Genomic DNA, 24097 nt, shown 5'->3' with positions numbered 1-24097 from the left:
CTTAATGTCATTGGCCACCACATTTAAGAAAAACACTTAGTTAATTCTTATTAAATTAAAATATTCTAAAAGATGTAATTGATAAAGCATATATGCTAAGTTTATAAACTATTATAATTTTGTTAAAAAATCAAGCATTTTGTTCAATGTTTGAAATGAAAAAGGTAGTGTTAAATGAATAGTTTGAATACTTGATTAGCTAACTAAATGCAAAATAGGAAAACAATACATACGTTCCTTAAATTGCTAATATCATAATGATTTATAATTATATGTTAATCTTGTTTTAGTTTTAACTGCATGTGCAACATCAGTAATTTTTACTTAGCAAGTAGCCTGAATCATAACCAAATTTGCAAATTTAGAGGCTCTAAATTTGATTAATGCTAATAAAGTATTGGCAATGTAAATGGGGTAGACATAGATAAGACTCCATGAAACATCTATCGAGATAGATGCAGCATTAAATAAAAGCAGTGAAACACTAAATTGATGGCACATATTTCTAATTCCTACAAGTAATTAACATTGATAACGATGCAGGACGCATTCCAACGGGAACATTGGTTATCAGAGGCGTCTCTTGCACTTCTTAGACAATTCAATCAGCATAGTGACTAAACTTGGTCATCTAAGTCTTCATAGCTTATCATTTCCATCCTGAATAGTGAAACACATTGAACGCGTTAGTCAATATTCAATTTTCAACCATTACCAAAATCCAATTTGGCACACTTTCTTTTAGAACAACAATAATTATACCGACAGGGGTGCAAATGCAATTTTTGTTTCATCAAGATAGACTAATTTATGAGTGCTACATAAATTCAATTTTAAACCTGTGCTGTAGTTTATTAGATACCAAGGTTTCATCGAACTTTGATAACCAGATAACTTTTGAAACAAACAATTTTTTTTAAGGTAGAAACTAAGATGTTTGATAGATTAGAAGTAACCTGGACCAAAAGATTACACGCCAGTGACAATGGGGACATCTGAACTAACATCATGAACTGCACCTTCACTCTCTTTACTTGGAGAACCCCCAGTGCCATTCTCTCCAACATACTTCTTCCCTTCCTTTGGGTAGTCTGAAGTTCCCTCACTATGGATTGGAATGATAGGAGAATTGGACCGTTTTGAAAGATCAAGGCGTTCAATCATCCGTGCAACTCCAGCAATGCCTGCATTCATCTCACGCTGAACACCTTTACTCAGCTCTTTTACTGAGACATTATGGGCAAGTAACTTCTCTTTGAGGCCCCGTGTACCTTTTGAAATTGATTCCTTATATCTGTTGCAATATTTCAGATAAACTATCAGCACTAGTGGATAATAGTTGGATGGGAACATAACCCTTCAAATTTCTAAACATGTTTACCTGGTTGAAGCAGCAGAAAATTTGGATTTGAAGGATTCTGAGAAGGAAAACATCTCATAAGTGTTTGGTCGGCTTGCTCTTTCGGGTGTAGTGTTTGATACCGGAGGTTGACTATTAAGTGTAGATGTTACTCCCGAGGCAGGCAAACTACCCGGAGATGGTGAAGTTGTTAGTGTTGTTTGCAACTCAGATACATGTATGGAAGAGTTAATATCAAGAACATCTGATGGACCAGCACCAGGTGATCTATTCCTTTCCTGTCTCTGAACAAGACGGGCTCTATTTGCAGCAGCAACTAGGCGCCTCATAATCTGGTCATCAGAATCAGAGTCGTCTGAGAACAAGTCATCCTCCTGCAACAGAATAACTTGCTACTGATCATTGAATGAAAGTATGCTACATGTATCAAGGAAACAAATGTCAATAGATATTAACACAACAAAACTGATCCCTAAAGATCAACACTTGAATATCTTACATAGGCATACTGTTCAAGGCGGGTACGAAAAGCAGTGGTCTTTCTTGATCTCAAGCGTTTTTCATCTTCAACTGCAGCTAGAAGCTCTTGGCTGCAGAAGCAAAAGCAGTTCAGAAAAACCAACAAGCATAGCCAAAAAAAAGGCTTGGAACAAGTACTTGAAAAGGAGTAAAAAAAGTGACAGACTATTTTTTGGTGGGAAGGGGTTTAGCAAGTGAGCATATATATATACCTGGCAGGATCTTTCAAAGCAAGGGATTGCCAACAAATTGGGCATTCTTGGCTTCTTTGTGACCTAAAAAAGAAAAGAGTTGTGTAAGATGCAGGCCTCAAAATTCAACCTATTGTTCCATATTTGCAAAAGAAAAAAAAAAGTACCATTCCTTCTCACATAAGACAAAACGCAATCTATTCACCAAACAATTAGACAACTTACCACTCAAGAATGCAATGCAGATGATATTCATGTTTGCAACTAGTAACCTGGAATTCAAAACGAGACATTTATAACTCTGTTAGAAATTTAATATCAGCAAATTGTAGATTACAAAATTACAAATTTACATAATTAAACACATCAAAATAACTTGATATCACATTATTGAAAATATGTCGTAACACTTAACAGGATTCAACAAACTTGAACCTCAAACACACTTTGAGATTTAGAACCTAAAGTTAGCCCTCGTCCACACATTAAAACTTATCAACTGGTGCAATAATAAGAACAAACAACAGCACAGCCTTCTCGGATATTCACATGATTGCAAGGCAAACTTTTCCGTCAGTGCTGACAGCATCAGATCCACACATGCATCTCAGATTAAAGCAAAATAAAACACTGTAAAGTTCTAAGCAAATTCAATCACAACTGCAAACCCAAAGACAGATTAAAAAACAGAATAAGTTGAAAACATATCAAATTTCCAAAAAGCAGAGAAATTTCTCAAATTTTGACTGAAACATTATCAAAACTCAACGTGAATGAACCAACAAGTTCATGGAGTGCGATCAGTGGTTCAAGTTAGTAACTTTTTCACAACCCCAAATGCAGAAAACAGAGAACAGTGATGGCCCACAACATACAGTAGATGGTTCGTGAATGGTGAAGGACTCTAGGCATATACTGCAGGAGTCTTCGAAAGAGTCGTCGAAAGGTGCAGAAGAAGATGGAGCTGAAATGGGTGACAGAGAAGAAGAAGAAGAGGTGAAGTTTTCCATGATTAGCTGCACAGTGATGTGGGATGGAGAAGGGTTTTCAGTGAAGAAGAAGAAGAAGAAGAAGAAACCCTAGAAACGAAGATGAGGGAGTTTGAAGGGAAGGAATACAATTACATAACAAAAGCGAAGGAGCGAAGGAGCGAAGGAAGGAGAAAATCCTGGGATAATCCTATTCAGCCGCTTTGAAGAAATCAACTGTGGCTTATCACATACAATTTTTTCTTTAACTTTTAATTATTAATTAATGGGTTTTTATCATTAACTTTCAATAGTTAATAATGATGACATTTTTATTAATTAGTTTGCTTTTGAATTTTTTTTTTCCTGTGTGTTTTGATGTTTTCTGTTTAACACTACGTGTACGGTCCTCCTCCATGTATCTATTAAAGTTGAGACAAAAAAATATTTTTGTGATTTTTAATCTATTTTTGTAAATTTCAATACATGAAATAAAGAAAGAAAATTTCTTATTTTAAAGAATAGAAATTCTTGAATTCACAGACTAAAATTTGTAAGCATTGTATTAATATTTAATTTATAAAGTAGTAGAATAAAAAAAATTGGGTTTTCTATCAAATACATATTAATCATTAATAAAACTAAAAAAAATACTTCGACTGCAGCTAAATAATCATTAAAATATTCCCATATAAATCTAAATTACAAATAAATTTGTCCAATTATAACTGTAGCTTCTAGTTAATAAGAAATCAGAATGTTATATATATGATTTAAAACAATAGTAAAAGGCATTTAATATATACACATTTTCGTAGACTGATTTAACATCATTAATCCCTATTTTCTGATACTATCTTTCAAATTCTCAAATAAATTCTTTCAATATAGCAATATATATATATACTCATTTTGTTATATTGTATATTAATAATTTTTAATGTAGTAAAAATATATAAGTATACATAAATCACTTAGGTATCGTCAATTGTGAAGCAAGAGATACTGCTACTAAGTTTTGTAATAGTTTTTTATCGAAAAAGAAAAAAGTGTTTGTCCTTTCCTTTTCCTTCTTCTGGGATTATTCTTTTCCCAACACAAGGAAATTTCTTTTGAACATCGCTGAAAACGTCAACCTTCGTACACCTAACGCTATTCCATGGAATAGGAATACAAATAAATGGAGTGAACTTTTTGACTTTAGAAACTGTCTGTCTTTTCTTTCGGTTTGTGAAATGTCTATAAATTCATTAATATCATTCACATTCAAAATTACAGAAACCAGATTTCTTAAACGGATGAAATAGAAGTTATTAGAGGTATTAGGTTGTGGGTAAAATTTGAATGTATTTATAAATAAAAAGTGCTATAATCATCAAACAGTCTGTGAATTGAGTTTCAGAGTTGTTCGATTGCATCATGTCAAAGATAAGTGTGATGATGAAGCAGAATTAGATTGCGGTACAATGGGACCATCAAGGTTTGTGGTTGGCAAAAGCTTCACCCGTGAGTGGAAGAAACGGCATTCTTTTATGTTAATTTTCATGTCTATGTATCCGTACACCGCACATTGATCCAGGGCTATTATGAATAAAACGATTTTGTTACGCGTTAAAATAGTCATAAAAAAAACAATAAAGAGTAGTGTTAAAAGTAATAAAAAGTATTAAATGAATGTATAAATTTTATGTGTGTTTATTATTTTGATATTTATGATATGGGAAGTCAGAGCGTAGTTACGTTTCTTGACTCCTCTTGTGTCCCAAAGGTTTAGTGAAGTGTATGATTAAATGCCTATGAGAATACCTGTTTCACACAATTTTTCTGCAAAACTTATAAATTTTATATATTTTTTTTAGAAGCTGTAAATTTTTTTATATATTTTTCTGAGGACAACTGCAAATTTTTTTATACAATTTTTTAATGAAATTTACACAAATTTTCTACTAAAAAGTACAAATTTTTCCATACCATATAACTATTCTTCTTCCTGTGCACTTAAAAAACTAATTAAGTTCTGAAAATAACATTTACATTAACTCTTTATTTTCTTAATATTCTTTTTTTTATATTATTACATGTGGAGTTTGATGAATAATCAAATGACCAAAATTATTGTGGTCATCAATAACTACTCTAAAATAGAAGGAGCAATCATGTCTCTGCAGTTTGATAGCTGTTACAAGGTTCTTCCTTCCCTATTCTGGCAATTTCTCAATGCAATCCCTGCAGATATGTGATAAAAAAATTAAGAGTAACAGAAAGAAAATGGTTAGGAAATCAGTAATATTTGTAGGCTGTATTTGATTTTACTATTTTCTTCTATCTTAGTTTTTGTTATTATGTTGATATAAAATATTTATTGTTGTAAATAATGACTAATATTTACAGAGGTTGCAAGCATAAAATGATCATTCTGAGTGAATAAGCATATACTAAAATGTATTTTCTCTGCATACATTTGAACAAAGAAATTTTCAGAATGTAAAACCTGTACTTTTGAGAATTGCCAGTTTGCTACTGACATAAAATTTTCACATCAAAATATCCACATTACTACGTTTTATTCTTTCAGTAAAGAGAGGTAAAAAGGATACAGAGTGTCCATTGTTTCATAATCTAAAAAGGAAGTGATGAAAGAAATAATATAAGATTTCTTTTATTGCTGGATGAATCAGATAGTTATGATACCATTGTTAATATTTTGCATTGTCAAATCTTCTGTAAATGGGATTGGTACACCAAACCTTTAAGCGAGAGTCAATTATGGATATGATTCCAACTACACCATCCGATATATGACACTGAAACCAATTCGTGAAAGGCATAAAACTTTGTCATATACTTACCAAACGACGAAGCAGAAATAGCATAAAATCTGATTCATGAAACCGAATTTACCATTCCTCAAACATGTGTAGTGCATAGTAAGCCCACGAAGACTTTGCAGTGGGGTTGGTGGAATGTCATGTTGGGAAGTCAGAGTACATGTAACGCGTTAAGTATTTATCATCTTATCAGCCATTGTTATGCATCTAATAAGTGCATAACGCTGTCATACACTGCAAAAACTGCGTCAAACCAAAATTTCCACACAATTTTGACCCATGAAAGCGTCGTTTTTTTCTAATAATAGAACAAAAGAGGATGATAAAGTATAAATTGATTTACTTCGTTGTGTATTTCATGTCAATGGCATATTACAATATAAACATTTGATTTTTCATCTTCAAGCCATAAGATTTCAAATTATTTTTAAAATACTGTACTATAATGATTATTAATACCCAAATCATAACTAATTAAGCTTGTGAACTTTTACTCTTCTAAAATATTAAAATGTTGCTCCTTGTAAAAAATCTTAATAGCACTTAAATTTAAGTTTATTTTAATAAAAATTTTCTATAAATTTAAATTTTTCATACACCTCTAACTAATTTCTTGTAATTATTTAACAATATAGTAAATAAAGATTTATTGAACGTTTGCATTAAGTTTTCCACGTGTTCTAATTCCACATTTTCTTCTTTCATTTGTTGTCGGATGAAGTAAAATCAAATATATTTTTGTTATGATAAGTCGGGTTCTTGGCCAATTCAATGACCAACATGTTATGAACTTAGATTAGAGTCTCCTTCTTTTACTTCACCTCCTGCATGCTTAGAAGATTCTTGAGCCAAACAACATGACATACACTTCAAGATGATACAATATATTTGGCTTCACAAGTTGACAACTTTATAGTAGGTTGCTTTTTCGAACACTATGTGAATGTCATCTTTCCCATGAAAAATAATGTATCCCACCATGTACTTCCAACCATCAACATCTCCAGTTATTATTCGAGTAGTCAATAAGTCAATAATCATCTAACTTAGTATTTAACAAATTGAGTGGCATTATTCCCTTCACATACATACCTTAGCATTCGTTTAGGAGTATTCTGGTGAGAGTACATAGACTCTTCCATGTACTAACTTGTTATCCCAACACTTAACATCAAATTCGTTCTTGTATTTGTCAGATACCTTAGACTTCCAATTAGACTTCGATATTTGCCCACATCAACTCGGTCTCCATCTCTATACTTAGACAACTTTATACTAGGTTTCAATGGGGTGGAAATCAGGTTGCATCTTTTTCATTTTGAATTTCTTCAAAATATCATCGACATACCTTTCTAAGGACATAAAGATGCCTTCCTTTCCTTGAACGACCTTTAAACTGAGAAAGTACTTCGTAAGACCTAGATCAGTCATCTCGAACTCCTTATTCATCACCTCTTTGAATTCTTCAACCTACTCGACTTTTCTTCCCTTGAAGATTAGATCACCAACATACAGGGAAACAATCATTATATCCCCTCTATTCTTTTTTATATAAAGAGCATGTTCATGCCCACTTATCTTAAAATAAGTATCAATTTTTCCATTTTGTGCTAGGGGGCTTGTCGTAAAGTGCCTCCATTAATCTCAGCGCTTTCTTTTCTTCTTCTCTTTACATGTAGCTGAGTGGTTGTTCAATATATACTTCTTCATCGAGGACTCCATTGAGAAATGTTGACTTCCTATCATCTACAATATCGTCCGTTTGTGTTGGGCTGCTAAGGAGATCAACAACTAAATTGTTTACATCCTCATTTTTGCTTGTATCCACTCACTACGAGTCGAGCTTTATATCACTCAAAATACAAATTGCCAAAGCAAAAATGTCACATCATAGTCTCATTCTTTACGTCGAGCTTCAAGCACCTCTTTTGGAACATCTTCAACTCGAGCTTGTACATCTTATTCTTCTTCATTTCTACTCGGGCAATCAAGCGACAAACTTATCTTTCAAATCTAGTACTCAGTCTTTAGTGAGAACCGAGTTGACTTTTTCCATCAGTTCTCTCATGCTCAACATATTTGTCTTGAGATTGGGTACTCAATACACGTCTCTGATTTCTCCAACTCGATCATTCTTTTGCAAGTTCCAGATTGGACCTCAGCCTTTTACCGTCACCTTGGATTCATCTCCAAATGATATGTGTCCAACCTCAACTTTGGAGAGCCATTTGAACAAGTTATCATCCCTGCACATATGATTACTCGCTCCTGTATCAACATACCAAATCGAATTGCTAGAACAATTTTGACTTAAATCGACACCCGAGCTCCTCGACATCATCAATATCTCCTTTTCTTCATTAGCTTCCTTAGAAAGGATGTTTGTCTCATTCTTTCTCTTAGGCTGACAATACTTTACCAAATGATCGATCTTTCCATGATTATAGCATTTGACTCCTGAATTACAATCCTTGAAAATATGATTGTACTTTCCATATATTGTATTGTTTTTACATTGAATTGATACATGGAATCTAACCCTGATGAAATCAATACTTTTCATTATTTAAAAAAGTTATTAGCCTTAATCAGTGAATAATTACAACTTCTCTTACGAAAATGATATTTAAACGTTTCACTTGATTACTTGTGTGATTTGACATATTTGTCAAAATCCTTAGTAATTAATATGTGAGGCTAGTAGCTTTGATGCCGGATAAGGTCTCGAAGACTAATCAGTATTAGTCTAATTAAAAGTGTTTCTAGATTTATGAGATGAACGTATATTTAGGCAAAACTTCATCTTTTGACAAACTTCATACTATTACTGTATTTAGTTTGTAATAATCTTGAATAACACACTTGAATCATATATGTATTTTAGATCACATATGTATTTTAGAAGTTAAAATTTTAAAGATGTTACATCTCATAATTTGTTTCAACAATATTTTTTACATATGTACAAATGTAAGGGTGTTAAAGTATTGCATTGGGTAGCATTTGGATAAAATTATCATTCAATCCATAAAAACAATATTGGAGTGGTCGAGTTTATCTATTGGTTTATATTAAATTCAATTCACACTGGAAGTGATAGAGATTATATTGGGAGGTGTGGTGGTAGGAGGAAGGGATTGATTATGAGAAAGAAAACGAGATCATCTTGGAATGGGGAGGAAAAAGAAAACGAAAAAGATATCTACACATTCATTCATCTAACATAACTAATATCCAATTTGACACGTTAGTAAAATTTTAATACTTATTAATTAGGAAAGCTACATCTTTTATTAATAAAGTTTAGAAATAAAATTAATTTAAAATTTAAGAGAAGAATAAAATTCAGCATGTAGTGGAAGACTAAAAATATATTTAAGAAGACATTTTATGATAATCTTTTTTCTTCGTCACTTTTTTTTTCTCATTTGGTCTTCATTCCGTTGGTAGGCCTCTGGTTGTTCTGAACGGTCAGAATTGAATTTGCAAACACAAACTCAACTTGCCCTTCCAGCTTGATTCCAAAATGCAAGAACTGTGATTACAATACAGACACCAAACCTTGTTCCTTTCATTAATTGGACCACACCAAACTCGTTTAAGATTCATACCAGCCGTCAATAATGAATTCAAAAATCAAACTACAGATTATTTGCAGCGAGCAAAACATTGGTAATCAGCGTCATCATGTGCTAAACTTCACAAGTTTCGCCAATCTCATGTCGCCAAACAAACACAACCAGGGAGGAGTGTCTGTCTTTCTCCTTCAGATTTTTAAGATTTTTCTTCTCAGACCTCAGTCGTTGAACTCGTGAGGGTTGTCGTTTATGCAGAGACTTCCAGGAATTAGCGGTTCACAGTCACCAGAAGCTAAAGGTTAAGCAGAATTATTGTTGTACTTGCTTTAATCATGCTGGAACAGACCACACTTGCAGGCTCCACCATATGCATCATGCAAGTTTTTTAAAATATATCATCAACCATCATCGTATCTTTTACATTAACAAATTTCACATCTCTTTATACTTTTATAATTATAAAAAAATTACATTCTAACTAATTACAAAAAAAAATTATGTTGATCCTATTCCTAAAGGTTAGTTAGTGTGAACTAGTTGTTGAGTTCTTTCTTTGCCCTCAGATTTAATTTGTACTGCAGTGGCTGTCATGTTGGAAGATCTACCGTTTCAAAAAAAGTGTTGACTGAGAAAAAAACGTGATTAGTGGACTCAATGGTAAGAACACAATTTTAATTATTTAATTGAAATTTATTAAAAATTATTAGTTTTAGTTAATGCAATTTAAACCCTAGAGATATACATATAATGTTAAATCCACTAAAATTATTAATTTTCAGAAAAAATATCGAAGTTATCGAAATAAGTTTTTACAAAAATTCTGTAACAAAATCTCAACACGTTATTTTGGTGTACTTTTTCCTTTCGTTTTCGTTTTATTTATTTATTTAATTTATCTCGTGATCAAAGAGATTTATGTTATGATTCCATAACCGGCAATCTCTCCTAAAATCCAAAATTTCATCTATTTATTTATTTGTTTGTTATTTTAGTTCATTTAACTTAGCTTTAAACCGAGAAGAAAAGAATATGATATATCTTTTTATTATACGTCAAATATATCTCTTACTTATCTATTGATAATAAAAGACTATGTCTCTATTATTGTGTTAACATGAATTTTTGTTTTAAGTCTAACGTAAATAATGAAAAATGGTTGACTATATATTTTATAAACAATATAAAATTATCTCATATATCATGAGAAAAATTTTGACTGTCTAAATGATTCAAAATATCAGAAAATAATATAAGAAAACTCAACTACCTAGTTGCATTAAATCTAAATAATTTATCTTTTAATTTCTCCAGTTTGGACTAGACCCAATTATTGGTCTCCGAGTTGTTTTTTATCAGTCAAAAGTCTTGGTTTTAAAATTAAATAAATTTTCTTTTTTCATCGATATTATTCTACCTACAACTTCTAAATACTGATCTTCTACTCAAAATCCTCACAGATCAGTTAACTAAATTATCTATCACTCATAATTTATCAATCAAAATTTTTATCATATATATATATATATATATATATATATATATATATATATATATATATATATATATATATATATATATATAAAGATATCCTAACTTATATTAAATTTATCAAATTTTAGTTGACAAAAATATATTTATTATGAATTCTAAATTTTAAAATTAAAGATATTTGAATAATTTTTTATTTTTTATTTTAAATTAAAAATATAAATTATTAAAATACATGTGTTTAAAATGTGTTTTTTTTATAAATAAAGATTTTTTTATTAATTAAAATTTAATATTCTAAGAAATTACATAAGTTAATAAATTATATATCTATATATATATATATATATAAAATACTCCAAAATTCTTGTCATCAAAATCTTATCTTACATCTTATGCGTGAACTAAATTATATTATATCTAAAGATTTTAAATTATTTCATATCTCAAATCTAAGTAAAAATAACAAGGCAAAAACTAAATTTATTTAATTTTAAAATAAAGATAGAAGAAAAAGTAAAAACCAACCACTCAGTATCAGCAAAAACCAATTAGTTATGATAGAGAACACGATATTGAAAAATCTTGGAACTAGAAAGAAAATTCTCTGTAAGATATTATATTTTTTTTTCAGTAAAAATCTACGCCGTTAGTTGTTAACTTGATACAAAATATGGCATCTTTATTCTCTATAAATGTCCAATTCTAACGCCTCTTCCTCACAGAAAACCCTGTTTCCAACTCTGCCATCTTCTCACCAACCCCTCTCCCTTCCTTGCAACACTCGTAATCACTTCACCATTGTTAACTCTGATATCCCAAGATTCAACCCAGCACATCAACCACCTAGTGCACATCATTTTATAGTACCAACCTCTCTCTATTTTCCCACGTTCAGAAAACTCAAGCAGCAGCCATCATGATCTCCTTAACGAAATGCTCAGCGTCATCGCTCACCTGTTCTTCTTTCTCAACCAGAAAACTTCCCCCAGCAAAGCCTCAAGTTCTCACATTACCAGCCATTAACAACGTTGAACAAAGCACGAGTCCCTCTCGGTTGTGCTCCCAGAAACCGCTCTACCTTTCATCCACAGAAAGCTTGGCATTGGTGAAGAGAAAGAGGGTGACGGAGTGCCAGGCCTATGAGGCTGACAGGTCACGCCCCATAGAGATTAACATTGAGCTGCCGGGTGAAGATGCTGCTCAGAGGGCGAAGATTGGGATGTATTTTGCCACATGGTGGGCTTTGAATGTGGTGTTCAACATCTACAATAAGAAGGTTTTGAATGCTTTTCCTTACCCCTGGCTCACCTCCACTCTCTCCCTTGCTGCCGGCTCCCTCATGATGTTAATCTCCTGGGCCACCAGAGTTGCTGAAGTCCCCAAAGTTAACTTTGATTTCTGGAAGGCCTTGTTTCCTGTAAGAATAATCCTTTTTTATTTCTTTCTATTTTTTGCATTTTTGTCGTTTTCACAGAAATACTCATGATGTGATTGGCTAATCTATTTCTGAAAAAGTTTCATGGTAAATTGAAAAACTTTATATATACCATATGAAAATTGGAGAATATCATAGACACATAATGTATCTGGACCATATAATAATTTGTCGACAGTTTTTGAAAACCTTAATCGTCATGACACCTAAATTTGGAAAGGTAAAATGTTGACTCAGAGATGGGAAAATTACTTGAGAGAATTCAATAAAGTAATTCATTCTCTGTGGTCAAATGGTGTGGCCATGCGAATGAGTTTGAAAGGTTGATATAGTAGTACTCAGTTTCATTTTTTTTTTTTGGTGCAGGTTGCGGTGGCACACACAATTGGGCATGTGGCTGCAACTGTGAGCATGTCCAAGGTTGCTGTCTCTTTCACTCACATCATCAAGAGTGGAGAGCCTGCTTTCAGTGTCCTGGTGTCAAGGTTCTTGCTTGGGGAAGCATTCCCAATGCCGGTCTATCTGTCACTGTTGCCAATCATTGGTGGTTGTGCGCTAGCTGCTGTGACTGAACTCAATTTCAATATGATTGGTATGAATACTTACTGAAGAACAAGTTTTTGACTTTCTCATATGTAGAATCTTTGTTAGTGATCAACACTCTAACTAACAAATTTGATTGTTTCAGGCTTCATGGGGGCTATGATATCCAATTTGGCATTTGTCTTCAGGAATATATTCTCAAAGAAAGGAATGAAGGGGATGTCTGTTAGTGGAATGAACTACTATGCCTGTCTTTCCATAATGTCTCTGTTGATCCTCACACCTTTTGCCATTGCTGTGGAAGGCCCCAAGGTTTGGGCTGCAGGCTGGCAATCAGCTGTGTCTCAGATTGGTCCAAATTTTGTATGGTAAGTACATCTACAGTCTTCGATAGAAGGTGTTGTATTTGAAGTTTTTAACTGTTATGTTCTTTTGATCAGTTCAACAAGTTGTCTTTCTTATTATTCTGCCTTTAACTCTTGAGAAAATGTTTTAAAGTGGTGAATTTTTATGTTTGCAGGTGGGTAGCTGCTCAGAGTGTCTTCTACCACTTGTACAATCAAGTCTCTTACATGTCTCTCGATCAGATTTCTCCCTTGACATTCAGCATTGGAAACACAATGAAGAGGATTTCGGTCATTGTCTCTTCTATTCTTATCTTTCACACCCCTGTTCAGCCCATCAATGCTCTTGGTGCTGCCATTGCAATTCTTGGCACCTTCCTCTATTCACAGGTGCATTAATCCTCTCCTTTTAAACTGAGTTTGTCTTTTTTCACTCTCAGAATCTGATGGCCAACTTGCTCCATCTGCTCATATATATTATTGTTGTTCGTTTGATTGTTTGTTTTTGCTGTCTATATCTATATTTATGTAAGGAAATTAAAAGGAAGACAGGCCACAGAAACTCCACACTCTCTACAGAGGGAAATCAGCACTATTCTTTAAAAAGTTTAAGATTTTAAAGCATTTGATTTGTGAAAACAAAGTCAAACAAGTCATATTTTTTCATACGTAGAATTTTAATACATATCAAGTTGTTTACTATAGTGCATGCATTCTATCAACTAACTGATATAAATACATTCAGTTGTAGAATTAATTGTCTAATTTGTTGAATGTACGTCTCTACATGAATTGGGTGGCTGTCGTGAACTTTCCGTAGAAAATTTAAATTGTATATAGGAAAGCAGAAACTGACAGTCTACTCAATTAGTGATACATCCATCAGACACTGTCATATATATATATATATATATATATATATATATATATATATATATATATATATATATATATATATATATATATATATATATATATATATATGAAAGAAACTGACAGGTTTCTGTTAATTCCGTGAACAGGCCAAACAGTGATGCTGAAATTTTGAAGCTATCATGTAACACAAGGGAACAATGACTCATTACTGGAGCTCAAAGTGTCACTGATGAAGATAATGGCATTATTAGCTATCATGCTTTCTTGTCAGTAGGAATTAAGTTGCTTTCTTTTTTGGGGTCATAACTGTAGCATTTGTAATACTGTTTTATGTAAATGAGATTTAGAAGGATGGAGTGCTTACATATTGAGGCCAAAAATTATATGAAAAACTTCTTCAAAAGATCATTGTAAATCACGTAGATTTATATTTGTTGCGTCTTCCCACTTTCACTGTTGAAGCTAAGTATTTATTTATAATTAATTTCTCTAATATTACCAAAAATTAATATTTAAAACAAACTATTTACTTATTTTAACTTTTAATTAAATTTGTCTATATAAATTAATTGTCCATTCATCTTCTAATATACAATAAAAAAATTAACTTTTACTTCAATATACAACAATACAAATATTTTTATTTTAATCTTTAATGATATCGTAGATTAATGTCACGCATTCAATAATACCAACATGAGTGTTTCATCTGCACCTTTAAAACTTCATCTACACCTTCATAATACCAAAAACATCTTTACCGGTGTTCGAAACCAGTTAAAAAATTTACTTAACCGGCTTTCGAATGTCGTTTAAGGTTTTTTTTTTCTTTTTGTTTTTATTTATTAATAATAATAAAAATATTAAAAATTTAATATTTTAAATTGAAAAACTAAATTTAAAAAATATTTATTTAAATTTCTTAATTAAAAATTGTTTTTTAATATAATAAATATTTAATTAATTTAAAAACAAAAAACTTATAAAAATATATATGTTAACCATATTTATTTTTCATAATTAAAACCGTAATTGGAAAAATGTTAACCGTATTTTCAAATTATTTATATTAATAATTAAATTTCATTATTTTTAAATTATCATCGTTCCTAATATAGAGTTTTTACAAATGGACGGAGCAAAAGTCAATTAATTTCCGGTCTGATTTGAAATTTTTGTTATAAAATCAAATCACCTGATTAGAGGAGAGCCGAAAATATAGTCCTTGAGAAAATATCAATTCCCCTTGATGACATCCAGCCATTATGGTGGGTATGGGTTGTTTTTGTTTGTTTGCAATTAAGTATTTGTTACTCCACATTCCCTCAAACACACTCAACATACAACATGGAACTTCCACTCCTATCACTCTTTGCACTAAGCTTCTCTCTCACCATTCTCTTCGGATGGGTTGCTGCTGATTTTCTATCCCTCAACCACCATTCACCTTCATCTCCATTTCCACCAAACTTTCTTTTCGGAACTGCCTCTTCGTCCTATCAGGTTCTTTCTCTCCCTTTTCCTCTTCTTTTCTCTACTCGATCATTTTCCCAAATAACGAATGATTTTGCAGATTGAGGGAGCTTACTTGACTGATGGAAAGGGGCTAAATAACTGGGATGTTTTCACTCACAAGCCAGGTTCACATTCTTATTACTCCATATTTTCTAAAACACTTATTGTTTATTGGGAAAAAAAATCCAACGGTATATATATATATATGGTTGTACATTTCAGGAACTATAACTGATGGAAGTAACGGCGATGTTGCTGATGATCATTACCATCGTTATAAGGTACCATTTTATTACTTCTATTTCTGCTTCCTAAAACGTTTCCCCTTCCTTCTCTAACAAACTTATCAACACAAATAATTATTATTTTTAATAATCCTGGGTTTTATTTGGGAAGATGTGTTTGCAAGATTCTAACAAAGCAATTTTCCTAAAAATATATTTTCTTTTTTGTTTAAATAAATGGATCCAAGTCTACCTCAATCTATCTCACCCTTTTTCATACAACTGAAAAAACAAACTTTCACGTCTCTTCATTATATATAAAATATCAGTGTAAACCTTTCACTATGAAATATGTAAAACAATAATAATAGGGATCTTTCATGATTTTAATTTTAATTTTGATACTTGTATTTTTCAAAATTAAAATTTGTTAAAATTTAACTAAAAATTATGACACTAAATACGAAAAAAAAACAAATTTTAAAAGTATATGGATAAAAAATATAATCAAAATAAATATTTATTTAATTATTCCTTTTCAAGAAGTCAAAATTATTTATTTCCTTCATTCGTTCATATATATATATATATATATATATATATATATATATTATATATATATAGTATGTTTTTGTTTATGTAACATTTATTCTATATCGCTTTTCATGTTACTTTCTTTAGTATAAAATAAATTGGACATATTAGTTTCAATCATAAAGTTTTTCTGAAATAATAGTAGATGAAGGGGTGATAAGGAAATAGAAGTTAAAAGTTAAATTTGAAATTAACTATCCACATGTAGAAGTAAAGACGTTAGAAATTTTTTGTTGAAAGAGAGAAATACAAAAGAAAAATAATTAAAACTAATAGAGTAAACTCTATCGATCATAAAATATTTATAACGTATTATTTTAAGTAAATGTAAATTAAAATAAAGAAAAAATATAAAAAATTAATCACAATAATTATGTTTATAATATCAATGAATCAACTTTTTTTTTCATTATATTAATTTTTATTTGATTACGATGAATCGAATTTTCTATGTGTTATTTTCATTAGTAGGTTATCTGTAAAAATAGATGTGCATGTGTGTTTTTTAATAAAAAATAATAAATTTTAATTTAATTATAAAAGTATATATATATATATATATATTACAATTTTATTGTAAATAATTGTTATTTATTTTATTAAAATATTTTTTTATTATAAATAATTATTTTAATTTTAAAAGTAGTTAATTTTAAAAGTGCTAAATTGAAAATATTAAATTTAAAGAAACAATAAATAAAATTAATAAAATAATTATTTTAATTTTGAAAAAATAATTTTGAAAAATATATCAATAATGTTTACATAAGTTAAATACACTCACTACAAGTGCCAACTGCACTTGGAGTGTTGTGGGAGCCTTAAAATAGAGCTAAGTCTTTTCAATCATTTTCATGTCACCCCTAGATTAAACAAATTTGGTAATTGTTCAATTCAACAACTTTTTTTTTTGTACTTTATCTATTTATGAAATTAATTAAATAACTATTAACAAATAACAAACCACTGAAAGGGAGAAAGCAATATTTTTTTTGCAATTTTTACTGAATTTGATTGTATTTATATTTTATTCTTGATCCAATAAAATTAGGTTGGATGGTAAAAAATACTGTTCAAATTTAGTCTGATTTATTTAGTACATTGAATCAAATGAATTGGGGTAGGTTCATAATTTATATGTAATAATAAAGTTAGTTTATAAGAAATAAATTTTAAAATAAGATTTTGAATTTTCATTGGTTTTATCTAAATTATCTTTATTTATTTATTTAAAATTGACCCAAGGATTTTATATTAAATTAGTTTGAGCATAAAATAAATTCTAATCAGTAGAAAATGAAGGTTGAGCTAGACCTATATAACACTTTATGGATAAGTTCACTTTAATATTAGAAAAGAAAAAATATAGAGGAATGATTGAGATTCATATTAAAGATAAGATGTCAATTTCTTTCATATATAATATTTCATATTTCAAGACTATGAATATGTGCAGGTGTCATAATCTTTCCTTATTAACATCTCAAATCAATTTAATTACGATTGTTTAATGTACAATGCTTTTCATGAATTTACTATTCATATTAAGTTATTGAACAAACTCTAAAATAATATTAAATTTAAAGTATATATATATATATATTATATATATATATATATATGTATATATATATATATATATTTCATTTTTGTTTATATTTAAAATTATTATAATATATTTAAGTTATTTTATACTTTATTCTAACTTTTATATGATTATAATTTTTTATTTGACATTAAAAATAGAAAAATATATGTCTTTTGATACTTAATTGTTAATATTATTACATTTCTTATTTTAAACTTTTATAAGAAAATTATTTAATGAATATTTGAATAAATATGAGTGTGAATTCGAGTATATTTATTATTTAACTGGATTAGCTAGGCAGTGTTTAGGAATCTGTAAAATTTTAATTCTGTGAATGTGTCTAATTCAATGAATTAAAATGTCTTTATATTTGAATCATATCCTAATTAGTTATTATTTATTAATGATTTTAGTATATAAACTCATGTGTTCATTAATATTTTAACTTTTATTTGGTGAGAAATATATTTAAATTTTCTTACCAAAATATTTTAAAAAATAATTTTATTTGTTTTAGTAACTAAAAATTATTATGTCTAATTCTTTATCTATCTACGGGCCTTTGAACTATTTCATACAAATTTAGAAATTTATTTATTTGGTTGTGATATTAAATTTATCAACAAATCACGTAACATAAATTATCATAATATTCAAACAAATTTTAAAGTATCAATATACCTCTCATCCATAAAAAATAAAAGAAAGTGAAACAAGATGCATTTGGTTAAGAACAACAAGATGCACTAAATCAACTTAACTACCCAAAAACACTTAAAACGATTTTGACACAGTATAAACAAGAATTTAATAAACTAAGGGTCTAAGCAAGACATAATTGACATAATAATAGATCTCAAACCTTCATTTTTGTCTCAAACTTGCTCCTTTAGATTTATACCTATTCAAACCCCTAAAAATGAACCAAAAACAACATAAACACAACCTATTAACTATTTACCAACTCAACATTAGGTTTATGGTTATTTAAAGTTCTAGACATGTTTGAAATAATCTAAAAACAACTCAAAAACATCAATTATAGCTCCAAAATTACTCTTATAGAAATTCACCTACCAAAATTCTAATTTAGAATGAAAACTAGCTCATCAACACTCTTTATTTACTACTATCAACTCTATAACTTATGTGTACCGGTTAAGACTCCAAAACAACATCATTTAAAGTTCAAGACAATATCAATTCACAATCATTCACAACAACATTCATCAGTAGTCCAACTTCACCATCAAACATAATTATTACCAACCAAATCAAATAATAACATTCAATCAAACATCATTCTCACAACCTAGCAAACATAATTTCATACTTTTTAACATTAAATAAACATATATTAGCTTTCCTTTTGACTTAGTGAAGACTAAACCGCTCTAGAAAATCTAAAATAGCTCCAACTTACAAAAATTCTTATATGTTCTTACGATCCACATAAACACAATCAAGATACATCGTTAGAACCACTAATAAACAACGATAACTAGCATCCAAAGAAAACAAAATTGATCAAAGAACAGAACAAAAAACCAACTTACTCTATCTGAAAAACTGATCGATTAGATTTGAACATCTCACTATGAGGATCATTCAAGTGGTCTCCGATCTTTAAACAGAAGAACATGAGATGAGAAATCCTAAAGAAAAGTTAAAAAAACTCTAGAGAAGTGATTTCTAAAGAGATTGTTTGTTTTAAAATAATGAAACTTATTAAAAAGTTATTTATATTAAAAAAATTTAATATTAAAATATTTTTTAAAAATTACTATTACTTTTAAAATATAATTTTTTAGATAGTATTAATATATAAACATCAGATGTTTTAATAAAGTTGGAGTATTAATGAATTTAATTTGTTTAAAAAATAGAAATTATTGTAATTTTTTGACCAATAATAAAGAAGCATGTTGGTAGATATTAAATTCTAAACTAGGAAGATGAGATCTTATATGACATCATTAGTGGCAGCAAATATCCCTTTTTTGTCAATGCATCTTTAATTAAGTCTAAAGTAAGACTGTGACAGCGGGCCAACCAGCTTCGGCCTATTTTTTTTAATTAACATTAATTTAAAAATAAAACATTTTTAATATTATTTAGAAGATTATACATATGATCATTTTTAACTTAAAATGACGACTATTTACTTATTAAATTCTAATTAAAAATTATAACATAGTAACTTAATATATAAAAATATTAATTTTCTCAATTTAATAAAAAAATATAAAATTGGAAAATATCGAATGTATAACCTTTAATATAACTTATAATTTGAGTTTTTTGTGGTTATATATATAGTTTGAACCTTGTTTGCTTGAGTCCATTAGACAAGTCCTGAAATAAAATATAAATTTAGTTCAGTTTGAGGCATTCAACATTTAACTTAGTGACTGAAAAGGTTGTTCTGGTCGTAAGTTCTACGGTCACACATATTTGACTAAGGGTGTTTTTATAAGTAAATAATTTACTATTAATAAAAGAAATTAAGATTAACTGTTCAAAGATGGGCATGACTATTTTTGTCTACCTTAATTTTAGTGATACAATCCTACTAAAACACTTTCTTCCACCTCCATATGTTTTCTCCTATACTTTATATAGAAAAATTATATTTTATTTATTTTTGGATTGTTTGATTTGAAAAAAAAATACTTTTAAATTATATAATTTAAAAAAAAATGGCTTTCAGAATATAATTTTCGAAAGTTATTTAGTTTTTATAATATATAATAAAAAATTGTCTGTTACTTTCAGATCGTACACTAAAGGAATTTTTTTTAAAAATAAAATGACTTTCTAATTACACAATGAATCATTTTTTATCTGTAAATGAAATAAGTCAGAAGTCATTTTTAATTTTTAAATTGTATAATTAAAAAAAACAACTTAGAGTTTTTTTCATATGAGGTGCAGAAAGAAAGTATATGGATGGTCTCCAACTAATTGTTTGATGGATATGTGACTTGAAAAACAGGAAGATGTGGATCTTATGGAGGACATTGGAGTCAACAGTTATCGCTTCTCAATATCATGGGCCAGAATTCTGCCCAGTAAGTTTTCTTTTTAATTAAAATATTAATTACACTTTTCATGTAAACTATTCAATGTTTAATTTTTATTTGTAAATTTTAATTCTACAATTTCATCCTCACATATCATAATTGTGAACTTAAGTAAATACATCGGTTTTATTATCAGTTGAAAATACAAGTATTGAACTGATGTAACTTCTTTGAAAATAAAATATAAATACAATAATTAACGTTACATCAAAAGCTGAAAACATTACTTAATTTAATTATTTTGAAAAGTTAAGGCTGTAATAATTTTGAATTCTTAAATATAACAAAATGCATTTACTTTTTCTATCTCTGACTATTGCATTATAAATTTGATCCAGAGGGGAGATTCGGCAAAGTGAATTGGGCTGGCATTGATTACTATAACAGTCTAATTGACACACTTCTCTCAAGAGGTTTCATTTTTTCTATATCATTAATTCTATAGTTTTTTCTATCTCTAACACACTTCCTTTTCTGGTTTTGATTTAGGAATAGAACCTTTTGTCACAATATCACATTATGATATTCCTCAAGAACTTCAGCAAAGATATGAAGGTTGGCTAAGTCCTGAGATTGAGTAAGTACTTCTGATATATATGAACACATAATAAAAGTATAATAAAAGAATATTGTCACAAATACAGGTTGATTTCTGTAGGAAGGATTTCAAGTATTATGCAGACATATGCTTCAAGAACTTCGGTGACAGAGTGAAATACTGGATCACATTTAATGAACCAAATGTTGCATTTATTTGTGGCTATAGAAAAGGGTTATGGCCTCCTGGTCGTTGTTCTGGTTCATTTGGGAATTGCACCTGCGGTGGGGACTCAGAAAGGGAACCTTTAATTGCAGGTTCTAACCTTCTCTTATCCCATGCCACTGCTGTTCATCTCTACAGAACCAAATATCAGGTAAGACAAGAGTTGCCAAAATCATCTTTCATATACTTTGATTAGTGTAACATCATTAATATCTCGACTTTGCTATCAAACTCAGTAATTTCCAACGACCAATTATTAGTATTTTCCCATGCCTTACGAGCGTGTAATCTTTATGAAAAATAGTTGGTTAATGAGCTGTTTGCCAGTTACAGAGAATGACATCTATAAAGAACGGAAGAAGTATAATAATATATACTTGTAGAATTATATATTATAATTATGTTTTTAAGGTTACTTAGTGAGTGTGAACTAAGAGTTTAGGTGTCCAGATATGAGCAATCTTACGAGAAAGGTTTGAATGGCAGAAAACTCAAGGAGGGAGAATTGGTGTTGCCATGAATACTAAATGGTTTGAACCCATCAGCAACTCCTCAGAAGACAAGAAAGCTGCGGAGCGAGCTCAATCATTTTACATGAATTGGTAAATGCCTTTATTAAATTTTGAGATTTGATGCATGCATGACCTCTTCAAAATTACGCTCGTGACACATGCAGGTTTTTGGACCCACTTATCCTAGGGGAGTATCCAAGGGAGATGCGTGAAATATTGGGAGAATATCTCCCACCACTCCCATATAAGCTGGGAAAACTGAAGCCTGCAATAGATTTCATTGGAGTAAACCACTATACTAGTTACTTTGTAAAGGACTGCATCCACTCAGTGTGTGAACCGGGAGACGGGTCCACAAGGACAGAAGGTTTTGCTCTAACATCGCCTAAAATGAATGGCATTAGCATTGGAGAACCGGTGTGTATATAGCTTTTCTAGATCGAAGATCATGCACCTTCAATTTCGAAAATAATGTTAATCATATGGAGTTCATGGATGCAGACTACACTTGAGTGGTTGTATGTTTACCCACAAGGCATGGAGAAGATTGTCACTTACATTAAGGAGAGGTTCAACAATATACCAATGTTCATTACTGAAAATGGTGAGTACAGATACATGGAGAATAACTGAGTAAAACTAGTTTTGGAAATAGTGATTTTGAATTGTATACATTGTCTTGCATAGGAATTGGGATGAAAGAGAACCCCAACCTCACCACTAAAGAAATGATCAATGACGTGGAAAGAGTGGAGTACTTGCGTGCTTACTTGGATTCCTTGGCAACAGCAATAAGGTGTTGATATGCCCATCTTACTTTGAAAAGTATATATACACACAAAACTTGCAGATTTTTTTTCTGTCTTGATCAAATATTATAAAATAAGTAATTAGAAAGCAGCATGCATGACAACCCCTGTTGGTTAAGAAATTGTTTGTTGCATGAACAGGAAAGGAGCAGATGTTAGAGGGTACTTTTTGTGGTCTTTTCTTGACAACTTTGAGTGGACACATGGATCGTCAATAAGGTTTGGACTTCATCGTGTGGACTATGATACTCTCGACAGAACTCCAAGAATGTCTGCTTCTTGGTACAAAAACTTCATTGCTCTTCATGCCTCTGGCCGCCTTGCCACCAAACCTCCACATACTCAAGAATGACAAAGAATCAATGGAATGGTATATAATTCCTTCTGTTTATATTGTGATATGTCTTGCTGTACCTCGTTAATTTTTTGGGTCACCTCTCACTTATTTCGGAATGAACTTTCTGAAATATATACTGGTGCGTCAAGACATTAATGGCCTGAAGAAGTTCGAGTGTGTATATTGTAGTTGTTTTCTTTAGACTTTTGCCCTCCAATCTACTGCAATCTTGTCCACTGTATATATATCAATTACTCGAAATTTGGGAAATGAAAAAGTTTATCCCCAAAATAAGTATATGATGAGAACTTGTCTACTTGGTTGCATCCTTTTCTATCTTGTATACTATTTACACATTGTTCCTAACAAACCACTTCATGCACTTGGGTCTTTTGTATTTTGTGTGGAAGAAATTTGCCTTCTTATTTCTATGGCTTATACTCTATTAATTATTACGAGGCATAATAATAATTGACTAACTTCTAACCTTTTTACTTTAAAACTGATAACACAAACTTCTTTGCAGGATTGTATTA

General features: G+C 30.1%; 2 protein-coding genes across 2 annotated transcripts; one reads left to right on the top strand and one right to left on the bottom strand.

Annotated features, from left to right (window-relative positions):
• Positions 1 to 344: 344 nt before the first annotated feature.
• Positions 345 to 3283, bottom strand: LOC108318791 (E3 ubiquitin-protein ligase RHF1A). Its single transcript, XM_017556287.2, has 7 exons — positions 2946 to 3283; positions 2296 to 2342; positions 2092 to 2154; positions 1860 to 1950; positions 1382 to 1734; positions 957 to 1294; positions 345 to 660 (listed from the first exon to the last, which is right to left on the bottom strand). The coding sequence occupies exons 1-6, from the start codon at positions 3078 to 3080 to the stop codon at positions 970 to 972; spliced, it is 1014 nt and encodes a 337-aa protein (XP_017411776.1). The 5' UTR covers positions 3081 to 3283; the 3' UTR covers positions 345 to 660; positions 957 to 969.
• Positions 3284 to 11643: 8360 nt separating this feature from the next.
• Positions 11644 to 23887, top strand: LOC108343272 (beta-glucosidase 47). The gene is given in 17 exon segments (XM_017581447.2): positions 11644 to 12352; positions 12737 to 12962; positions 13059 to 13256; positions 13259 to 13310; positions 13434 to 13647; positions 15337 to 15636; positions 15707 to 15773; positions 15871 to 15929; positions 21053 to 21128; positions 21479 to 21553; positions 21630 to 21717; positions 21799 to 22054; positions 22390 to 22505; positions 22580 to 22832; positions 22917 to 23019; positions 23103 to 23211; positions 23366 to 23887. Coding segments are annotated over 17 exon segments (2904 nt in total). The 5' UTR covers positions 11644 to 11851; the 3' UTR covers positions 23577 to 23887.
• The last annotated feature ends 210 nt before the right edge of the window (positions 23888 to 24097 follow it).

This window comes from Vigna angularis, chromosome 6, assembly GCF_016808095.1.
Source record: "Vigna angularis cultivar LongXiaoDou No.4 chromosome 6, ASM1680809v1, whole genome shotgun sequence".
NCBI lineage: Eukaryota > Viridiplantae > Streptophyta > Magnoliopsida > Fabales > Fabaceae > Vigna > Vigna angularis.
Note: the sequence above shows the minus strand (reverse complement) of the source record. Positions and strands in the feature narration are given on the sequence as shown.

Coding starts and splice junctions, on each gene's coding strand:
- LOC108318791 (XM_017556287.2), bottom strand. CDS start 3,080: ATGGAAAACTTCACCTCTTCTTCTTCTTCTCTGTCACCCATTTCAGCT. Junction 2,343..2,945: donor CCATTCACGAACCATCTACT/GTATGTTGTGGG, acceptor TTTGAATTCCAG/GTTACTAGTTGCAAACATGA. Junction 1,735..1,859: donor GCCTTGAACAGTATGCCTAT/GTAAGATATTCA, acceptor ATTCTGTTGCAG/GAGGATGACTTGTTCTCAGA.